Below are 20,802 nucleotides of genomic sequence, written 5' to 3' on the forward strand. Positions count from 1 at the left end.
ATGTGTCAAAGTTACTACCTATCTTCCACAGTCAGGTTACATGTGGGCATCCCCTTGCTGTTGTGCAGCAGCTCCTCAACACTGAGGCATTAGCACTGCTGAAACACACTTGTGGGAAATTTAAACAAGAACAATCCAACCACAAGCACACCAATAATGATGACAAACAAGCACTGTTTAAAAAGTATAACAGAATGCGTCAATAAATACAACTGCTAGTTTTGTCACAGTAACTGACCTGACATGTGCAACCATATACTTTGTGTGAACACAACCCAGGGTCCACCAACTTTAACACATGCAATTTAATCACCAAATAGACCTACAATGCTCAGGTGGATAATGGATAAACATGTTGAACTCACCCAGTAACACAGCAAAACCCATTTTGCACAGCACAGAGGATGACATATGCCACTCAGCTACAGTCACTGAGTGAGGACCTCCTGAAGACAAAAACAAAGGATTGTACAATAGCTCAGCAAGTCATTTATAACTGGCATATATTTTTTGTTACTGTGTTACATCTAATCCATGTTACTACATATACATTCACATACCAGTCATCTTTAAAAAAAGAAAAGAAAAAAGAGTTGGACAGGAAATTGATGTGGCAGAACCATGTTAAGAGTAACTAACCATGAGGAGTGACAACAAGAGGCAGCTTCACTCCATCCTTTACCTCTTTTGGTTTGATCAGCAGTGCTTCAAAATCAAGACCAGCTTAAAAAACAAAACAAAAAACAGCATCACTCACATTATGATCACACAGTTCTAATTTGTGGAAATATATCTTACACACAGCACAAAACTGTGTACTGTGTTCTTTTTCAACCAACTTTAACACACCACATATCCTCAATTTACATTTCACTTAACTATGGAAGAAAAAAAGAACTGAACAGTGAAAATCCATACAGACATGAGAAAATCTATTATTTACTAATGTTATTAAGGATATCTGGCATATAAATATAAAGATTCAGAGATAGTACAACTACAAAGAAAATTCACTCACAACAGCAATCATTGACCTTTGCATTTACTTTCAAAGGTCAACTTTTTCCTAATTTACATTAGAAAACAAATGTTACTTGAATGATATATCAGTCAGGTCAAAAATGGGAACATGTGCTGGTACCATGCATGACTGCATCCACCGCTCTACAGTACTGCCTTTGGTTACTTATTGACAACCACACAGACAGACAACCAAGCCATCCCCACCTATCAAAAGTGGACATCTGTCTACCACAGCCATGTGAAACGTGGGTGTATCCTTAGCCTTTTCCAGGTTCTGGGGTCCTCAACACTAAGCCACCTGCATGCTGGATCTTACAGAGAGAAGTGCACCACATGGTTAAAATGTCACAGCTGACATTCCGTTACTAAACAAGTGACACTGCTCATCTGCGTCTCTCTAAGTAACCATTTGTTGGACACAAATTCTGACCCAAGGACCCTCCATAAAGGCCTAGTACCACAAACATCAAGTTGTCACTTTAGGTCAGTGGATACATTCAAGTCTCAACTACAGAATAAGACCAGGATGCTAAAGATATGGATTTCTGTTCTCTTGCAAAGGTACTGCAATCGCCATCAGTATCAAATAAAATATAAAATCAAAGTATCACACAACTGTTTGCAAATGTCAGGTTTCATCCCAAGTGTCCTGTAATATGTTCTTCCCAATCATGCAGGTTAATTTATGTAGACAAAACTGACTGTATCTACTCAGACAAAGATACTGATCTGGCAAAATTACAGACTTTAGTTCCTTTTCTTACAACTCATTTCTTAATAAGGTGTAAAAAGTGTTATTTTTACGATATTGAGTGTTGCTTTGCTCTTCTGGAGGGGAGAAGGTCAAGATCTGCCAATCGATATCTGGCATGCTGAGTGACTCTTCCAGTGTAATCCAGACCACTTCATTTGTAGATTCCTTGGCCGGAAGAAATCCTACCCTCTAGAAACAGGAAATGACATTACTATAGTGAGTCTTAAGTGTCCTTCCCAGCTATCATTTACTGCAATTTAGCTGCAAGAAAGCTTGTGTTTGGTTTTAAAGTCCTCATTTTTAATACAATCAACTGTTCCCATTAGCAAACTGGTGTTTCACAAAACTGATCTTACCAGACTTGGAGGACAATTTGGAGAGGAACAGCTGACCACCATCAGATCTCTCTCCATGTTCAGCAGACACCAATTACCTACATCAGACCCTACAAGCAGATAAAGACAACAGTTAATCACCTTTAAATTCTCCAAAATCACAGCTCCAGTGAGCACATTCCTTAGTCAGTGTGAGTGATGTGGCTAAAGATGTGGCATTACTCACTTGAAGTGAGACAAGTGATGGCCCCTGTGTTTATATCCACCATCAGCAGATCCTATTAAAAAGACAGTGAAACCTTTACCACTAAGTACTATAGCTATTAGGCTTTAAACCATTTTTATTGATATAAATAAATATCTAAATAAATAATTTTTATTTGTTTCACAATACATTTTTCAGAAATTTACTCTACCTTGCGACTGCGCTGAGGACAAGCTACAATGATCCGTTGACTATCAGCTGACCAGCACTGAGGGGACAACTGAGAGCTGTAGATACCAGTGAAGCCATCTGTAGAGGAACATCAACAAAAACAGAAACAAACCTAAATTTGCTCAACAATAAAAAATACAGTAGATGCATTCCGTGTGTTGACTGACAACTGCTTACCGTCTCCAGGACGGTTAACCATGTCCACTACCACTGAGGTCTTCTTAGTGTACCAGTCATACTAGAAAGAAAATGCACAAACATAAATTCACAAACACAAAATTCTAAGGCTTTGAAAAAGCTGAGATATGCACTCGTGTAAACTCAGTGAGTGAATAGATAAATAAATTTGACCAGCCTTTCTAGGATGTTTAACACAATAGCTAAAAAAACAAACAACAACAAATGTTATCATCTCACAATGCACTAGATTAAAAGGGCATATAGTGAGGATGAACCCATTCAAATTGGAGGAAAATTTGATGCACTGGATCAATCAAAAAGCAACTTTATGTTGCAGATGTAATATCCCACAGATATGTCTGCCACCTGCTGGAGGGTTAGTGGATAGTGGATTTATGATAGGTTCGGAGCAAGTGTGGTTTGCCAGCAAGAAAGATGGACTGCTTCCACACAGAAATGTATTAAATCAGATAAGTAAACTGTGACTTATTAATTGATTCACAGCTGTGACATTCTAACCCTAAGGCATGGGTTAAAGCAATAAATTTTTATCTGACTGAAATTTTTTCCTGGCAAAAATCAATGCCAGCAAGTCCCTAAAATGTGGCATAGTGGGGGCACACACTGTTTTTTCCTCAATAAATACATTATACAGCATACAAATCAATTCTAAATAGCCTCTAAGGAGAGACAGACAAAGCATAAAAAGAATGCAAAACCTGAACACAAAGGTACATAAAAGGGTGGTGGGGGTGGGGTGTAGTCTTGATTCCGGGGGGTCTGGGGGTGCTCCCCCAGAACATTTTTTTAAAGACCAAGTCAACAAACAAAGAAAACTCACTTCAAACTGTTAAATAAAAACACAGTATTGATTATTATATTGTTACGCAGATGATACCCAGCTTTATCTATCCATGAAGCCAGAGGACACACACCAATTAGCTAAACTGCAGGATTACAGACATAAAGACATGGATGACCTCTAATTTCCTGCTTTTAAACTCAGATAAAACTGAAGTTATTGTACTTGGCCCCACAAATCTTAGAAACATGGTGTCTAACCAGATCCTTACTCTGGATGGCATTACCCTGACCTCTAGTAATACTGTGAGAAATCTTGGAGTCATTTTTGATCAGGATATCAATCAATCAATCAATCAATTTTATTTATATAGCGCCAAATCACAACAAACAGTTGCCCCAAGGCGCTTTATATTGTAAGGCAAGGCCATACAGTAATTACGTAAAAACCCCAATGGTCAAAACGACCCCTTGTGAGCAAGCACTTGGCGACAGTGGGAAGGAAAAACTCCCTTTTAACAGGAAGAAACCTCCAGCAGAACCAGGCTCAGGGAGGGGCAGTCTTCTGCTGGGACTGGTTGGGGCTGAGGGAGAGAACCAGGAAAAAGACATGCTGTGGAGGGGAGCAGAGATCAATCACTAATGATTAAATGCAGAGTGGTGCATACAGAGCAAAAAGAGAAAGAAACACTCAGTGCATCATGGGAACCCCCCAGCAGTCTAAGTCTATAGCAGCATAACTAAGGGATGGTTCAGGGTCACCTGATCCAGCCCTAACTATAAGCTTTAGCAAAAAGGAAAGTTTTAAGCCTAATCTTAAAAGTAGAGAGGGTGTCTGAATATGTCATTCAATGCGCATATTAAACAAATATGTAGGACTGCTTTTTTGCATTTGCGTAATATCTCTAAAATTAGAAAGGTCTTGTCTCAGAGTGATGCTGAAAAACTAATTCATGCATTTATTTCCTCTAGGCTGGACTACTGTAATTCATTATTATCAGGTTGTCCTAAAAGTTCCCTGAAAAGCCTTCAGTTAATTCAAAATGCTGCAGCTAGAGTACTGACAGGGACTAGAAGGAGAGAGCATATCTCACCCATATTGGCCTCTCTTCATTGGCTTCCTGTTAATTCTAGAATAGAATTTAAAATTCTTCTTCTTACTTATAAGGTTTTGAATAATCAGGTCCCATCTTATCTTAGGGACCTCATAGTACCATATCACCCCAATAGAGCGCTTTGCTCTCAGACTGCAGGCTTACTTGTAGTTCCTAGGGTTTGTAAGAGTAGAATGGGAGGTAGAGCCTTCAGCTTTCAGGCTCCTCTCCTCTGGAACCAGCTCCCAATTCGGATCAGGGAGACAGACACCCTCTCTACTTTTAAGATTATGCTTAAAACTTTCTTTTTTGCTAAAGCTTATAGTTAGGGCTGGATCAGGTGACCTTGAACCATCCCTTAGTTATGCTGCTATAGACTTAGACTGCTGGGGGGTTCCCATGATGCACTGAGTGTTTCTTTCTCTTTTTGCTCTGTATGCACCACTCTGTATTTAATCATTAGTGATTGATCTCTGCTCCCCTCCACAGCATGTCTTTTTCCTGGTTCTCTCCCTCAGCCCCAACCAGTCCCAGCAGAAGACTGCCCCTCCCTGAGCCTGGTTCTGCTGGAGGTTTCTTCCTGTTAAAAGGGAGTTTTTCCTTCCCACTGTCACCAAGTGCTTGCTCACAGGGGGTCGTTTTGACCGTTGGGGTTTTTCCGTAATTATTGTATGGCTTTGCCTTACAATATAAAGCGCCTTGGGGCAACTGTTTGTTGTGATTTGGCACTATATAAATAAAATTGATTTGATTTGATTATGGGGGGTCTGGGGATCTCCCCCAGAATTATTTTTTTAAAAAGCAAGTCAAATTTTGTATATTCTGGTGAATTTTAATGGGTATGAAGTCCGCTGAAACAAAGAAAACTCACTTCAAACTATGGGGGTCTGGGGGATCTCCCACAGAATTTTTTTAAAACAGCAAGTGAAATTTTGTATATTCTGGTGACTTTTAATGAGTATGAAGCCCACTGAAACAAAGAAAAGTCACTTCAATCTGTGAAGTAAAAACACACTATTGATTATGGGGGTCTGGGGGTCCTCCCCCACAAATTTTTTAAAAGAGCAAGTCAAATTTTGTATATTCTGGTGAATTTTAATGGGTATGAAGTCTTCTGAAACAAAGAAAACGCAGTTCAAACTGTCAAGTAAAAATTCTTTGTCTTCTGTAGTATTTTGATTTGTTCTAATCCGGTGAATGGACCAAATGGGTGCTGTGTCTCTGTACAGTCAATAAAATACAAAATTAGGGCCTAAAGCAACTGACAACGTTCTGCTGTGCACAAAGTAACACTGTCACCAGTTCTGAAAACGCATGCGCACTGAGAAACTCAAAACTGGCTTATTCACATTTAATCTGTAAAATGCTCTCACTCCTAAAACAAACTGGGGCTGCAACTAACGATTATTTTAGTAATCGATTAATCATTTTTTTTGTTGTTTGTTTTTTTTGTTTTTTTTACTTACATGTGAGTTTTGCCATTATTTCTTGAAGTGAGTTATTATTAAAAGGCCTTTATCACCCAACATCAACATTTGACCTTGTAATAAAGTTATGATGTTATATTCTTGTCAAAAACATACCTCGAATAATGTTTTGTTTTATTTTGAGAGATTTCCATCAGGTTTCATCCGATTATGAGCATTTTTAGATGCCTACAGAAACTATCTCAACCACTGACAACATATTACAGCAAGAGTCCACAAAAGTATTTTAAAGGCCTGACTAAAGTGTAATATGTGATCTTTAATAAGTTATTTTCATGAAAAAGACACAAATGTGCAATTTACTGCATTTTATTTTTTTGTGTAAAAACACAGCTTAGATGTGGTTTGACCGAAACAAATTGTCATTAAACTTAACCAGTTGTATATAATTCTTGTTTTACATTACTTAGTCCACATTTCATTTTATTTTATTTTACCTTATGTTTATATTAGTTGTGCATATACTCTGAATAATTTACCGTTAAATTTTACGATCTTTCATCTGGCTAAAAATTACTCGCACCACGGAAAGCACATTTTTGGAATTGCAATCAAATCTCGCTGTAATGGAAATTACAATGACAATAAAGGCGAATCTGATTCTGCTGATCATTATTATTATTATTAATATATAAATAAAAATAAATAAATTATAATTTGTAATACATTTGACTCTTTTACGACAACAAACACTAAGCCATTATTTATTATACAGAAAACATGCACACAAACTGTGCTGAGATGCGAACAGCTTAATGTTAACTTTATCATTGAAAACGCCATAGACATGCTAACGCATTAGCATCGGTCCCGTTTTTAAGTTATAAAATACATCTATCAACTGTTTTAGAAGACCATAACAGGTCGGTTTAATATAAAAAAGGTAAATATTACTCACAGACATATGCTCTTTAGGGTTTTAGTGGGGGAAAATTAAGATAAAGCGACAAACCATCGAAGCAGAGTCGGATCATTGCTTCAAAGCAAAGCAACGCCTCGCTCTACTTGGGGAGTGTCTGCCAATGTTCCCACGAAGACAGAGAGGAGAAGGACCATGGCTCATAGCAAGCAGTAAACAGAGCGGAGAGGAGTGAAAATTCACACAGTTCCTTCCTCTGCAGTCCACGCTGACATTGCTGCTGTTTTGATTAGCGCAGAATGGGATGTTGCTTTGACAGTGAGACTATCATATTTCGGCCCCAAAACACGCATGACACCACGTGCGCACGTGTATGTGTGGTTAAACTTTCCAAATGACGGAAATCCGTCGCGGTGACGGAGAACTTTAACCCATGCCCTAAGGGCCCCTTCACACATAGTACGAATGTGGTTGAATTGCGCATGAATTGTGCATGAAGCAGGAATCGTACGCAATAGGTGTACAATCGGAGCTGCCTCCAACGCCTCATACACCTGTTGCTAGAACTATTTGCGCACACCAGTGACTGAAAGACAGAGTCTGCCCTGTGAGAGCCCATCAAACCCTCTCACTGCAGGCGTCGTCCAAATTCCAGGTGATACACATGAACATCTGACACCGCTCGCTCGGCACTTAGAAAATGTGTGGCCATTCGCACTATTAGCACAAAAACAGTCAGCAGACGGTCACATTTGAGCTGGATGTGAAATTTGTCTAAGTGCCCCCATGAGTGCGGCACTGCAAAAAGCAACACACATGAGGTGCATGTGTCTCACACTTGTGCGCGTGTGCCCCTTGCATAAAATGTTCTTATGTATGTACAGATCTGATCGCATGGGGGCCGGAAAGGCAGGTCTGAGTGCACACAGCATGTGGAGGTGCCTGTCAGCTGATCGCAGCACACTGACAGCTGGATGATGGCTCAGTGCACACATTAAAAACACAGAAGCCACCACCAGGACAGGTATATAAATAATTACGACAATACCCACATACGCAATTACATAACAACTTCTTGTCTTTCGGCTGTTCCCGTTAGGGGTCGCCACAGCAGATCAATCGTTTCCATCTCACCCTGTCCTCTGTATCTTCCTCTGTCACACCAACCACCTGCATGTCCTCCCTCAGCACATCCATAAACCTCCTCTTTGGCCTCCCTCTTCTCCTCCTGCCTGGTGGCTCCATCCTCAGCATCCTTCTCCCTATATACCCTGGGTCCCTCCTCTGCACATGTCCTAACCATCTCAATCTCGCCTCTCTGACTTTGTCTCCAAACCGTCCCACCTGAGCTGCCCCTCTGATATGTTCATTCATAATCTTGTCCATTCTTGTCACTCCCAAAGAGAATCTCAACATCTTCAGCTCTGCCACCTCCAGCTCCGCCTCCTGTCTTTTGTTAGTGCCACTGTCTCAAAACCATACAACATAGCTGGTCTCACTACTGTTTTGTAAACTTTCCCCTTCACTCTTGCTGATATTCTTCGGTCACAAATCACTCCTGCCACCTTTCTCCACCCACTCCACCCTGCCTGCACTCTCTTCTTCACCTCTCTACCACACTCTCCATTACTTTGATACGCAATTACATAAATAACGAAAATGAATGACCACATAACACAGAGTGGCACGTTGGCCTGGGCGCTGAACAGACAGGTGGGCGTGTCTGCCCACAGCCGCTGCTGTTGTGATCTGTGCTCCTAGACGTCCCAGCTGGAGAACACGTACCGTGTATTGAAGGACATGAACTTACAACATTCTGCTGTGAGGCACATGTCTCTGCTTGCTGTCATCACGTGGAAATACATAAAACATCTTTTGCCTTTGTGCCGGGCTGCAGTGGCTGCACACAGCGCACCTCATCCATGTCCTTGTTGATTTCAGGAATTTTTCCGCATCATTTACAGGCCAGCGATGGTAGTGCAGTGGTAAAGTTTCTGGCTGGCAATCAGAGCTTTTGTAAAGTGCAGGTTTGAATCCCGTGGGTGGCATATATTTTTCTTTTTTTTCTCCACAGTAGCTGCGCGATGTGGTTACACATGCTCCAGCTGCTCACATGCTCCAGCTGCGGTGTCGTGCACACCGTCGCAGCGGGATCGTTCATGCCAACCCATCGGCTCGATGTTATCGTGGTTCGCTCACACAAGCTGTTCCGCTGTGATTCACACTGATTTGTACTTATTTGCACTATGTGTGAAGGGGCCCTAAAGAACATAGCCATATCACCACACAACCCTGCTGAAAATTTTTTTGTAAGAATTTAGCTGTGGGGGAAGAAAAAGGACAGGTTAGAGAGATGGCTCAGCTCGCTACTCAGTGAATGGGGACAGTCAGGGATAGACTCTTTCCCTACAGTAAGGATTCTGTCTGAATGTAACTATCTCTCCAAATGTGTGGTTTTGAAGTTACATTTAGTTTGTTTTGCAGTTTCTTTTATTTCCAAAGTCTAGGTCTGGCAGCCACCAAAGCCACTGCTGCTTCTTTATAAACATATTCCTCATGCTTGTAACAATGCAGTTTGTACACAAAAAATGTAGATAAGTGAGTGTGTGGTTCATTTAGGTGTGTTATCACCTTGCACATCTTGAGTTAAAAATAGCATATAATGAGGACAAACTGATTAAAATCTAGTGAACTCGGATCAATAAATAAAGCAACTTTATTTAGCCAGTGGAATATCCCACAGACATGTCTGGTCCATGCTAATAAGGTGCCCGCCTTAACGTATGTTAAACAAAAAAAGGACATGTTGTATTATTTAATGTCCCAGTTAGCAACATATCAAAGTATTCATGAGTGTAAGTCTATTTGTGTACATGCGCTAATAATTAGTAGTCTCTGATGTATTTCATTGTGAATTATCCAACTCGGTGAGCGAGTTAACAGGTGCATTTCTGGAAAATGTCTTACTCAGCAATTCTTGGGATGTGATGTACATCAGCGAATAATATAAGCAGAAATATCCTGATGGCTGACAGACGAAGTGAAATGAATGCGGTTATATCTGATAACAAAGCTTCTGAGCTTTCATTTGAAAGTGATGGCTCGGATTTACACACTTCACCCCATAACTCTAAACTTTTTCAGAGTCTGTCGGATTTTGGAATATAACGTGTGGTGATGCTGCTGTTTCTGTTGCAGGAAGCTGTTTTACTGCCGCCTTGAACCTGGACTGTCTCCACGACGCTGTTTTTACATGCTGCCTGAAAAAGCAGCTGTATTTTTTACATTGAAAAAAGTTAGAAGACGTTATTTTCAAGATATGACGGACTTTCTATCTAACATGCCACAATTGTGGGAAAACTTGAGGAGCTGACAGCGGAGATGCTGTCAGACATTATTCTCTGACCGGTGATTGTGCAATCCCTGTGTGAGGACTTATAGTGGACCTGGATATGTTTGACTGGTGTGTGGGAACTCTTTGATGGTGTGTACTTTAGATATTTAATGTTGGAAATTATTCTACAAGTGGATGAGTGCCCTGTTCAGTTTTTTCTGTTTTTGTATTTTGTTCTCTTCAGTAGAGCTGGTAGGCTTTATTTTATTTTACTTTGAGAGAGTCTGTCAGATTTTGGATCATTAAGTGTGCGGAGCAGCACGCAGTTTTAACGTGCATGCGGACCTACTATTTTTCAGGCTTTCTGTCCACACAGATGTATTTTTTACATTTTTCAGTTATATTGATGACAACACATAATCGTGCACAAAGCCGAGCATCTAGCAGAAACTATTTTTAACAGGTTGCATTTATGACTAATGGCCATGCAGGTGCACTAAGTCTTCTCATGGCTGCTCCTTTTACCATGACCGCATTAAAATGAACAGTTATCACTTAAAAACGAGTCATCATAAGACAACATCACACTTATGTAAACTTTGGAATTAATCTGTGGCTCCGTTCTTAATCCTAGCAGCTACATTCCATTCAAGCGCACGCTGGGACATCTCTGAAAGCAACATCACCACTGTCGGAAACACACAAGTACTCAGGAGTACTTTGTTTTTGGCAGTTTTCGTAGCTGTTTGTTGCGAATGCTGTATATTTTGAAATGGGTCATGGAAGTGCACAAAGTAATCCCAGTGTATCATCGGATGGTCATAACAGCCTAAATCTAAATTGTTATGATTTCGTGTGACATGTCCTATAAGATAGTGACTGTTGGGAGAGCCACTGCAATAATATTGCTGAATACAACAGAACTGGCCGGTAAAAGAGGAATTAAACACTGGGTAAAAAGATAACTTTTCATCAGTACTGCAAAATACTTCTGGCAAACTTGACACACTGTTCTGAAACCTTTCAAAACCTGGCTGTTTTGAACATTGTACTGGAGTGTGCATGAAAAGGAAGACATCATGTGCTGCACTGCAACTTGGTGAATACTGGCACCTGTTCGATGGTTCAGGGACATACACACTCAAATTTAGTATTTGAAGACCACAGTTATCACAGGGTCTTCATGTGTACCTGCACATATGTTGCTTGTATAGTTTTGATATGGAAAGTCTCTAAAACACATGATCACTCAAGAAGGTGAACTGGATGCCCTTAACTCTTTTCAGTGAAAATACTAAGATTTTAAAGAAGGTAAATGTGTTTTGCATGCAAACAGAGGCTTTACCCATTCTTACCATACACAACTTGCTGCACTGCATGTGTGGTCCAAAGATGGAACATTCCAGGTAGATGATCCGACACTGGTCAGGGCTCAGCCTCGGTGAGCACACTGCAGTTGTGCCTGATGTCAGCTGCTCTGAGGAATATAAGAGACAACAAAAATAAAATCTTCAATCAGACTAATGAAAGTCATCACAAATCAGACGTGTTGTGTCAAATGCAGAAATTCAACTGAGAGAATGTAAAAAGTTGGATTTGTTTATATTAAAATATTCATATAAAAGCAATTCTTATAAAGCTGGCATGCAGTTCTTGTTAAACTAGTTTAACCACAATATAATTTAAATGGTCCTGGCATGAAATCTGTCTTCTATGACCTTTTTCTGGATCAGAAATACAGTCAGCATTTTCAGCACTTACCACATTTTCCACCAGTAAGATCCGCATAGAACATTGAGGATCTGATATAAAAAAAGGAAGTGTGAATGCCATTTATTTATTTATTTAAAAGGTATTTATTTACAGACTGTTGAACTAGTCAGCAGCTACTGCTGCAGTTTGTGACAGAGCAGATCTTACTCTGCCCTTTCTACAGACTGTCTCAAGAACCATTACCTCCTGTTGGGGCAGTATTTCAGGCCAAGCCTGAAAGGCTCATGCCACCAGCCTACAAACACCACTCCTGTGTCGCCTGGAGCCCAAAATGCCTACACATAGAAAAGGAATACGAACAAGCTTAAGAGATGCAACATGAGATAATGTGTACAATAATAGACATGAGCTTTTTTTTAAAACCCAAAGTACTGAACCAACCTGTCCAGGTGAGATATTTTCTGGCACTCCCTCCAACACAGATATATTATCACTTTCGATGTCCAAAACACAAAGCACTGGGCAGCTTTTAGTGGCTAGATTCTCTCCCCAGTCCTCGTAGAAGACAAACTGCTCCCCCTGCAGGAAGAGAAATGCAAGACCAGCTCTTCAAAAATGTACCTAAAATTGTCCATTTACACCTTTGAATAGGGATTTGTTTGTGTTGACTATTTGCATGGTGCTCACTTTGACAACCTCCTCCTTCTCCACTTTCAAAGATTCCTCCTCATCCCCAGTAAAAGACAATTCTTGTGGCTCAGTCTTCAAAGATTGAAATGGAGAATAAATTATTAATCACTACATATACACAACTATTACAATATGGCAATGCGTTTTTATAGAATTTTGTTTTGAATTGTAAATTAACACCCCATCAGATATAATTCTGAAAATCTGCTTTCTTATACTACCATCACACTCAGCCACATTTTCACAATGTCTGCAAAAAACTGGGAAGATGCACAACAAACCTGTACAACTTACAACAAATGCAGTAGAAACTGTTAAGGGTGTGATGTGTTCTCCATGGACTTGGAGGACATCGTCAAATTTTGGACATGTTCAAGAAAAAAAAGCAACAAGGATCGGGACAGAGTAAGAATTAACTAAGGATGTATTAACGACTGCGATGGCGCATTAATGACTTAATTATCCCCAATAGGGACTTCAGTGATGTAACACAAGATTGGCACAGACAGCTTCTCCCAGCAAAGGTATGTGTGATGCTTAGAGTTTGAAAAAAGCCAAACACACTCCATGGTGCTAAAACGCAGCAAATAAATGAAAAAAATTCTCCACCACGTCTTCCTACAAATCGAGAGTTACTTCAAAGCATGCACCCATGCACCTACACGTTGAAACAAGAAAAAAGCAAAAGCACAGTGCCTGTGGCAGTCAGGACAGAATGGACGCAGTGAGAATGTGGCACACGTGTATGCGATGTGACAGTTTGTAGTAAGAACGCTGTAAGTACGAACTGCACATGGTACACACGTGATTATGCACATGGTAATAAATAAATGGGAACATGTTGGACACTGTGAGAACATGGTGGGGACATAATCACAATGGAGTGTGCACTTGAAAACAGCATGTTTTTCCATTTTGACCATGTCCCTACTGTGTTCAAAGTTTTCATGACCCAGTGCATTCTTTGTGGTCTTTGTCTGAGTGTAATGGGGGACTTATGGCCACATGTCATTCAGTGACACTGAAGTACTTTGCTTATGAAAGGTTTTAATAACACAGAACAACAAGAAGACATGGTGGACTGAAACATCTCAATCTGAATGCTCTGCTCCCTGTCAAATGTGTGCAACTGCTCTCCATGTTTGAGGTTTTGCATCACAGGTTTTTATTTTCCAACAATGACCCTGGAAGAACTCATAGAATGACATTTTACAGATAAGCAACCCAACTGCAACAAGACTGTATGATGGAGCCATCAGGTTTTGATTAGAAAAAGGTATTATTGGGCAACGTTAGGCAGACCTCAGGCTTTGTGGAAATCAAAAATACTTAGAAGTTTGAACTATTAGAATGAAGCAAAGCAGATATTTTCTGCCCTGTAGGATTCTGTGTTGAGGACAGACCTGGAAGAAGGACTCAGCCTTGGGCCTCTTCTTCTCTGCCACGTATAAGAGGTGAGACTCAGAATGGGACCAAACCAGGCAGCCAAACTGCTCTACGGACACAAAACATATTTTTGTTAACACCTGGATATTATGCACATATAAGAAAAAATAGAAATAGAAAATCTTTATTGTCCTCATACAAGAAGGAGGAGAGATATTTCTACAGCAGTTTTCTATCTGGCAGCTGTGCAAACTGTTTTATAACGATGCCTCACATTTACTTCCCCAGTGAAGTCCAGCACAAGTGAATATGATGAAATGAGTAGTATGTTTTTGTAGCATATACGCACTGGAGTACAAAAAAAAAAAAAATAATAATATAAAAATATAGCATATTGTTTTCTACTGGTTACTGCACAGGAGGTGCAACCATTATATGGCTATGACTGTACATGCACTGTGATTGGCTCATTTCTGGTCTGATATTTTCCCATATCAAACCGTTACCATGACAATCGTTCTGGATCACGGATCAGATTTGTAACTTTGCTTACAATTTTCACAGCGCGAAATAAAACAAAACAAAAAGCGAACAAAGAAATTATGAGCAACGAAGAGGACTATTCTCCGAGCAAATTTTATTACACTGATGTGTTTGAATTGAAGGAATTAACAGAAAACGAGCTCAAAGTGGACATGCAAAATGAAGACCAATAAGATGAAAACACAGCTCTGAATAGCCATATAATAAATTAATTATTAACCTTGCTTGCTTGGTCTGTACAGGAATATTTCTCGTACAGAGCGAGCAAGTGAGGTTAATAATTCTTTAATCTGCTTAAGAAGAACAATAAATAAGTCCTTTAGACATTGACACCCGCTGGTGCCACTGCTTATCCCTGGATTCCATAATGCAAAGTGGATGAGAACCAACCACTCTACTTCAATGGCCCGCCAGTCCATTGCAGGTTACTTCCCCAGCCAATGCTGGTACCCATTTACACCTGGGTGGACTGAGACAATACAGGTGTCTGATCCAAGGATGCAGACAGATGGCGCAAATGAGATTCAAACTCAGATCTACATATTGGTAGTACAACTCCTATCCCACTGAGTTACCTGCTGCAAGTACAGACAATGACTAAATAGTAAACATAATTCATTATAAAGACAACTCTCACCATCCTCATAGACCTTTCCATGTTTCTTTAAGGCTGTGAGACTGATGCTCTTCATCTTGATGTTCTTACTCCAGATCTAAAGGGTTACAAAGGACAGAGGAATAGGTTAAACATCATGGATTAAAAACTCAGAATCACCTGAAGCAGAGGTGTTAATGGACATAGGGATGTGGGGGGTGTGATAAACAAATGTTTAAAAACCAAGGAATAACAGCAGACAATGAAAGAGAGATGGTGTAGAATCTGAGCCACAATCACATCAACTCACTTCCAGATACTGTTTTTCCTCTTCTTTCACTGTACACTCCCTTACAACAGCCTTCATTTCTCCTGAGGGGGAATCTTTGCTCAGCAACCTAACAGCAAAAAAACATGCAATATTTGTCAGTGGTTGGGCTTATGGAGGTTCAATGCAAGGTTATGAGTTTAACCATAAAGGACTGTTATCAAATGAATAAATCTTGGTCCAGATGATGAGCTGGCTTATTTGTTTTTACTTCACAATGTGTTTTCAGTATTAAATATAAAACTACAGTTAGAGGTCATGCACATGATGAAAACAGCACCACATGTTCATCAGTCCCACATTTTTGTGGGGTGTAGGCTCCTGGAGCAAGACATACCTAGGGGATGAAAACCACCAACCATTCAGTTAGCAGACAACCCACTCTACCAACAAAACTATAGCTGTTCCTCTGCCAATTCCATTTCCATCAAGTATCTGAATTTGAAACGGCTGCTCATGTAATGAAGCATCTGTGCAGAGGTAGACATGTAGCTGCTGGTGCTTCTTCTGGGATGTGGACTATGCACTGCAGTGTCAGGAACATATCTCTCTAATATGTGATCACTGTGCAATAAACTAAATGAACATCAGCTCCAGGTGGGAAGAAGAGAGACTTTTCTTCATCTTCCATTCAGGGCTTCACAGAATCTTGACTGTGGCTCATGGTTTTAGACTCTGTTCAGCAGCTGGCAAGCTTCCTGCTGTTCAGAGCAGATTACGGCATGGAGCTCTCCAACAAAACTTCAGGCAGCCATACCTGTTTTTATATCAACAGTAGCTGTAATAAAGATATTGTAGCACTGTTCTCCTGCACTACAATATTAGCTGAATAACATGTCAGCTCTCCCTGTGATCAACAGATATAGACTTTATTTGCGATTTGCGCACACAAGGTTTGGGTACATTGGAATTCTTGTGCAGAGCTCTCAAGTAGATAAAGGTGTAAAAGTGTGAAGTATGTGAAGTATGCAAGTTCACTTCATTCATTCTGGTTGATGTTCACATTCCACTGTACGAATACAGTATGTGTAGGACGCACAGCATTTTGCCAAACAAATACTGAGGGTGGAGCAGACACAAATGGGCCACTTCATTAGTCTATAGATCACTGTTGGGTCATCGGTGTCTACACAGTGTCCCTCATGTTGGACTAGGAAGCACTGACCATGTTGTGATCCACCTGATTGCTGGATACAGGCAAATATTAAAACTGTGTAACCACTTTGTGAGGACATTTAAAAAGTGGACCTTCATGCATACTTGGACTGGGATCTTTTCAGAACTGCTACCAACAGTCTGGATGAGTTCATAGATGCTGTGATTTGTACATCAGTTTCTGTGAGAACATCTCTCTACTTTTACACATCATAGTTTGTTAAAACAATGATAAACGCTGGCTCAAACATAAATTCAGAAGGTTGTAAATAGAGGCAACTGTTCAAGTGTGGGGACACGGGCAGGCTTAAAGTTCTGAAATGTAGACTGAGTAAGGTGGTGCTGAGGTGCCTTTTTCAACGAGGAAAGGTTTACTGACCTTCACTTCATGATCTTTACAGAATATATAAAGGCTCTGGTTACAGAACTTGAGAAACTAAGTGAGGAGTTGCAGTGTTTGGGTTTGTGACTGTCCTGAATCAAGACTAAGATGTGGGCTTTTAATGACTCCCTGGACTCAGCCATCAGTATCTGTGTGCAGTGAAAGCATTGAATATGTGGAAACATTCTCTCATCTCTGTTGTGACATTTGTGTTTCTGGTCTTCTTGGCCTTTAAAACTGAGAAATGCTTGGGAACATCTTATGGCGTCATGAGGTCCTTTGACAGAGGTATCTGGCAATGCTGATACCTGTGCAGGAAAACGAGGGTCCAACACTTCATGGTTGTGGTGCTACCTGTCTTCATGTACGGTTGTGATGCTTGGATGCAAATTGATGACAAAAAGATGGCTTTGGCACTCAGTCTCTTTGGAGAATCCTTGTACTGCTGTAATAACTCTGTACCAAACAAGCGGTTACGTGGGCAGAATAAAGTGAAGAGTATATATATCACTTGCACAGTGAGGGAACATCAGCTATGACATTTTGGCAATGTGGCATGCTTCTCTGGGCAAGATTAACATGATTCAGATCCAGTGCCTCCGTGCTGTGGATTCCATCAACTGGAAAAGGCCAATGAGACACCCATGATGGCTCCAGCAGATAGATGACTACTTTTGAGACGTTAAACCAGCTGTCTGCCTGGGTAGATGCTAACCAGAGCCTGGGCTGGTTCCATGATGTGGTAGATGCATTTGTGCATGCTCTCAGACCTAATCTAGTGTTACATCTCCTTTTGAGGATTTTCAGATAACCACAGTATGAAATCTTCTACACAGCAGTAATCCAGGTACTGCATCACTGACAGAAGTATGAGGACCACCAAGCCAACCAGGTTGAAAAACAACAAGGAAAGAAATTAATTCCGACCACATGTATGAAGGCTCAAAACATTTCATCCAGCCCTTGTACAAAATACAAAAATAACTTTGCTTCAGATGGGAAGGCAAAATATGTACTTACTCTCCTTTAATCTCTGTACAGTTTCCAGAGGCTCCAGAATAAACCACAGACTCATCATCGTGGAATACAATGTACTGCCGGCAAAACTTGACATTCTCATTCCTTTCCAGATCACGCTGGCTCCATTCTGCAAAAGAAAGCAAGAATATACAATTCATAAATTTCCATCAAAACAGAGATGTGAACATCAAAATTTGAAACAGATCCATACCGGTGTAGATGTTGTTGTATTTGCCTCCATACTGGGAGGTGACAACAGGACCCACATCTGCTCTGGTCAAGGAAGGGAAGATGCTGAGTTCCCTGTAGAGTCTGGAAATTTCCCCTGGATTGGTGATCACCTGATAACAGCCAGCACAGGAATTCACAAAACGTCTCAGGGACACTATTTGTCCCACAACAACAGACAATGCTCTATTCATTTCATAGACTCTACATGAGCCTATCGTGCATATCATGAGTTTGGAGATTTAACGTTATTACGTGCAGGAAAAAGACGTATAGTGATTAACATAAACCTAATCGAGGCCGCGATAAGCAAAACAAAGCGAACAAGCCCGTTTGTTTTCTTTTGATCAGGAACTTCCTGACAGCTGACTGAACGCTGTTTCAGTCTGCTAGCTTGACTTGAAAACAGCGAGAGCGCAAGGAGCTTCGCGGTAAATTTGTCTGTCATGTAACATCACGACAGCGTTATACACTACGCACTAAAAGAAACGTTTATCAGTATAATCTTGTCGTACCTGTGACACCATGATGTAGACTGAACGCAGACGTGCCTCTGACACCAGTATTGCAAGCTCGTGTCGAACTCGCTCAGCAGGTTATCATGAAGCAGTGTGCCGAGACTTGGTTCACTTCTTGAATCGCGAGCTGATGAATGAGTTTCTTTTGTTTATTGAATGGATTTGTCAAAAAAGACAAACTTTCAGTGGATGTTATGTCGAGGGCGGGGAGGCAGACCTTGGCTAGAGTTGATTCAGTTTTGAGGCGCATGCAGACACGGCATTTTTGTTATTTGTTGTTTGTTATTTGTTGTTTGTTATTTGTTTATTATTCCGTGTCATAAACAACAACAACTTGCATGTGGTAATGAATCCAGGATGCTGGAGTTCTCTCTCTCTCTCTCTCTCTAGAGTGTGTTATATATAGATTCCAGAAATCACAAAAGTACAAAACAAGCCGAAATTCTGGTCAAAGTGCATTGATATACGATTGTCGCATTTGTCGGACTTTAAAGATCTTTAACATGAAACCCAAATCATATTTAATTGTGACAGACAAAACAAAACAAAACAAAAAAAGAAAACACAAGATGACTCTTTTCACCCTCCTTCACCTATGGAGGGACACAATGCTGTGTGAAAATCTGTACTCCCTATAACGATCAATTTCAGACAAGAGTCCCAAATTTGCAGCATGGATCCCTTGAAGGTCGAGGTCAAGCTTGATGATTAGTGAACTTGACCTAATCTTGAAGGTTACAGAGACTAAATAGTATCTGTGTGTGATGAAGACGTAATAAATTTCCAAGGATTTTAGACAGGTTCAGCAAATTTGCAACAAACATGCATCCCTTCAAGGTCTAGGCCAACTTCATTGATGACTGACATTGACTTAATTTTGAAGATCATAGGGCCAAAAATATATGCAACAATGTACTCCACATAACTTATCAATGAAATAACAGTTCACCAAATTGGAAGCAAGTATCTAAGTCTAGGTCAAGTTTGATGATGAATGGCATTCACCTATTTTTGAAGAGCACAGAGCCAAAAATTGTGTCCATGTACGATGTAGTACTGACCTTTATAAATATCCAGGGATTTTATTTGCAGCAACGAAGAAGAGGTCAAGTTCTTACTTCACTGTAGCCTTTAAAAGCCCTTGTCTACATTTTTCCCACAACTTTTCCAAACCAATAAAAGCTTGACTTACACACAAATTGTTCCTGCTTTTGTTTGTTTGTTTTTGGTGAATGCTGTGATTGTGCTCTGTCAAAGTTGTTCATTGTGTGTTTATTCTGTTGAGCGTGTTTTTTTAATTTCTTTTAAATGTGTGATTTTTCTTATTTATATAGCACCCGGTGTTAATGATTATTTTTTCTAGATTTATATTTTGTCAGTTAATCACTTAACTATCCTTATTCCTTTGTTCTAGAATGTGCCCAATTTAATTTATGTAAACATAAATTTGAAGTTGTTTCAAGTTTCAGATCTTTGCTCAAAATAAGTGAGTTTGAAAATGATTCCTTGTGTGTCATATTTTTCCAGGTCACCCATGTTTCAGGGGACAAACCTTCAATTTGTAAACCAATTTCTGATTCAGTGATTCAAAAAAGGTTCGAAAATTTGATGGCTTAAGAGGAAATTGGTGTGAGGCCGGTTTCAACTTCCTGTCGTAACTTTCAAATTTAAATAATTGAGAGGCGTATTGCATTTATTAAATAAGACACAGAAAAAATATATCAAGATTAGATCACTTGCAATGATTTACTACAAATTTTAGGGTCTTCTTCAATCAGTGCCGGTGTGTTCAAATCGTTGCGACTGAGCAATCATAATTTTTAGGCTTTTATTTTGTTGGTCTTAATTTCTAAACACCGGCAGGAAGCAGAAAAGAAATAAATAAAAATCTTTGATCGCCCTTTTGTGTCCTTAATCATACTGTAATGCATTGTTAAAATT

General features: G+C 40.0%; 1 protein-coding gene across 1 annotated transcript in view; it reads right to left on the reverse strand.

Moving 5' to 3' along the window:
- Positions 1–19,016, reverse strand: part of apeh (acylaminoacyl-peptide hydrolase) — a 28,645-nt gene extending 9,629 nt beyond the window's left edge. The window contains exons 1-18 of the mRNA XM_034172561.1: positions 18,859–19,016; positions 18,327–18,456; positions 18,116–18,242; positions 15,541–15,628; positions 15,273–15,348; positions 14,110–14,201; positions 12,704–12,778; positions 12,458–12,595; positions 12,260–12,351; positions 12,065–12,105; positions 11,659–11,780; positions 2,726–2,786; positions 2,529–2,626; positions 2,339–2,390; positions 2,134–2,222; positions 1,828–1,966; positions 640–723; positions 366–446 (exon numbers count right to left, since the gene is read on the reverse strand). Coding sequence (XP_034028452.1) covers positions 366–446; positions 640–723; positions 1,828–1,966; positions 2,134–2,222; positions 2,339–2,390; positions 2,529–2,626; positions 2,726–2,786; positions 11,659–11,780; positions 12,065–12,105; positions 12,260–12,351; positions 12,458–12,595; positions 12,704–12,778; positions 14,110–14,201; positions 15,273–15,348; positions 15,541–15,628; positions 18,116–18,242; positions 18,327–18,456; positions 18,859–18,870 — 1,597 coding nt within the window. The 5' untranslated portion in view covers positions 18,871–19,016. The remainder of the gene's footprint in view (positions 1–365; positions 447–639; positions 724–1,827; positions 1,967–2,133; positions 2,223–2,338; positions 2,391–2,528; positions 2,627–2,725; positions 2,787–11,658; positions 11,781–12,064; positions 12,106–12,259; positions 12,352–12,457; positions 12,596–12,703; positions 12,779–14,109; positions 14,202–15,272; positions 15,349–15,540; positions 15,629–18,115; positions 18,243–18,326; positions 18,457–18,858) is intronic.
- Between the last annotated feature and the right edge of the window lie 1,786 nt (positions 19,017–20,802).

Source organism: Thalassophryne amazonica, chromosome 6 (assembly GCF_902500255.1).
Source record: "Thalassophryne amazonica chromosome 6, fThaAma1.1, whole genome shotgun sequence".
Classification (NCBI taxonomy): domain Eukaryota; kingdom Metazoa; phylum Chordata; class Actinopteri; order Batrachoidiformes; family Batrachoididae; genus Thalassophryne; species Thalassophryne amazonica.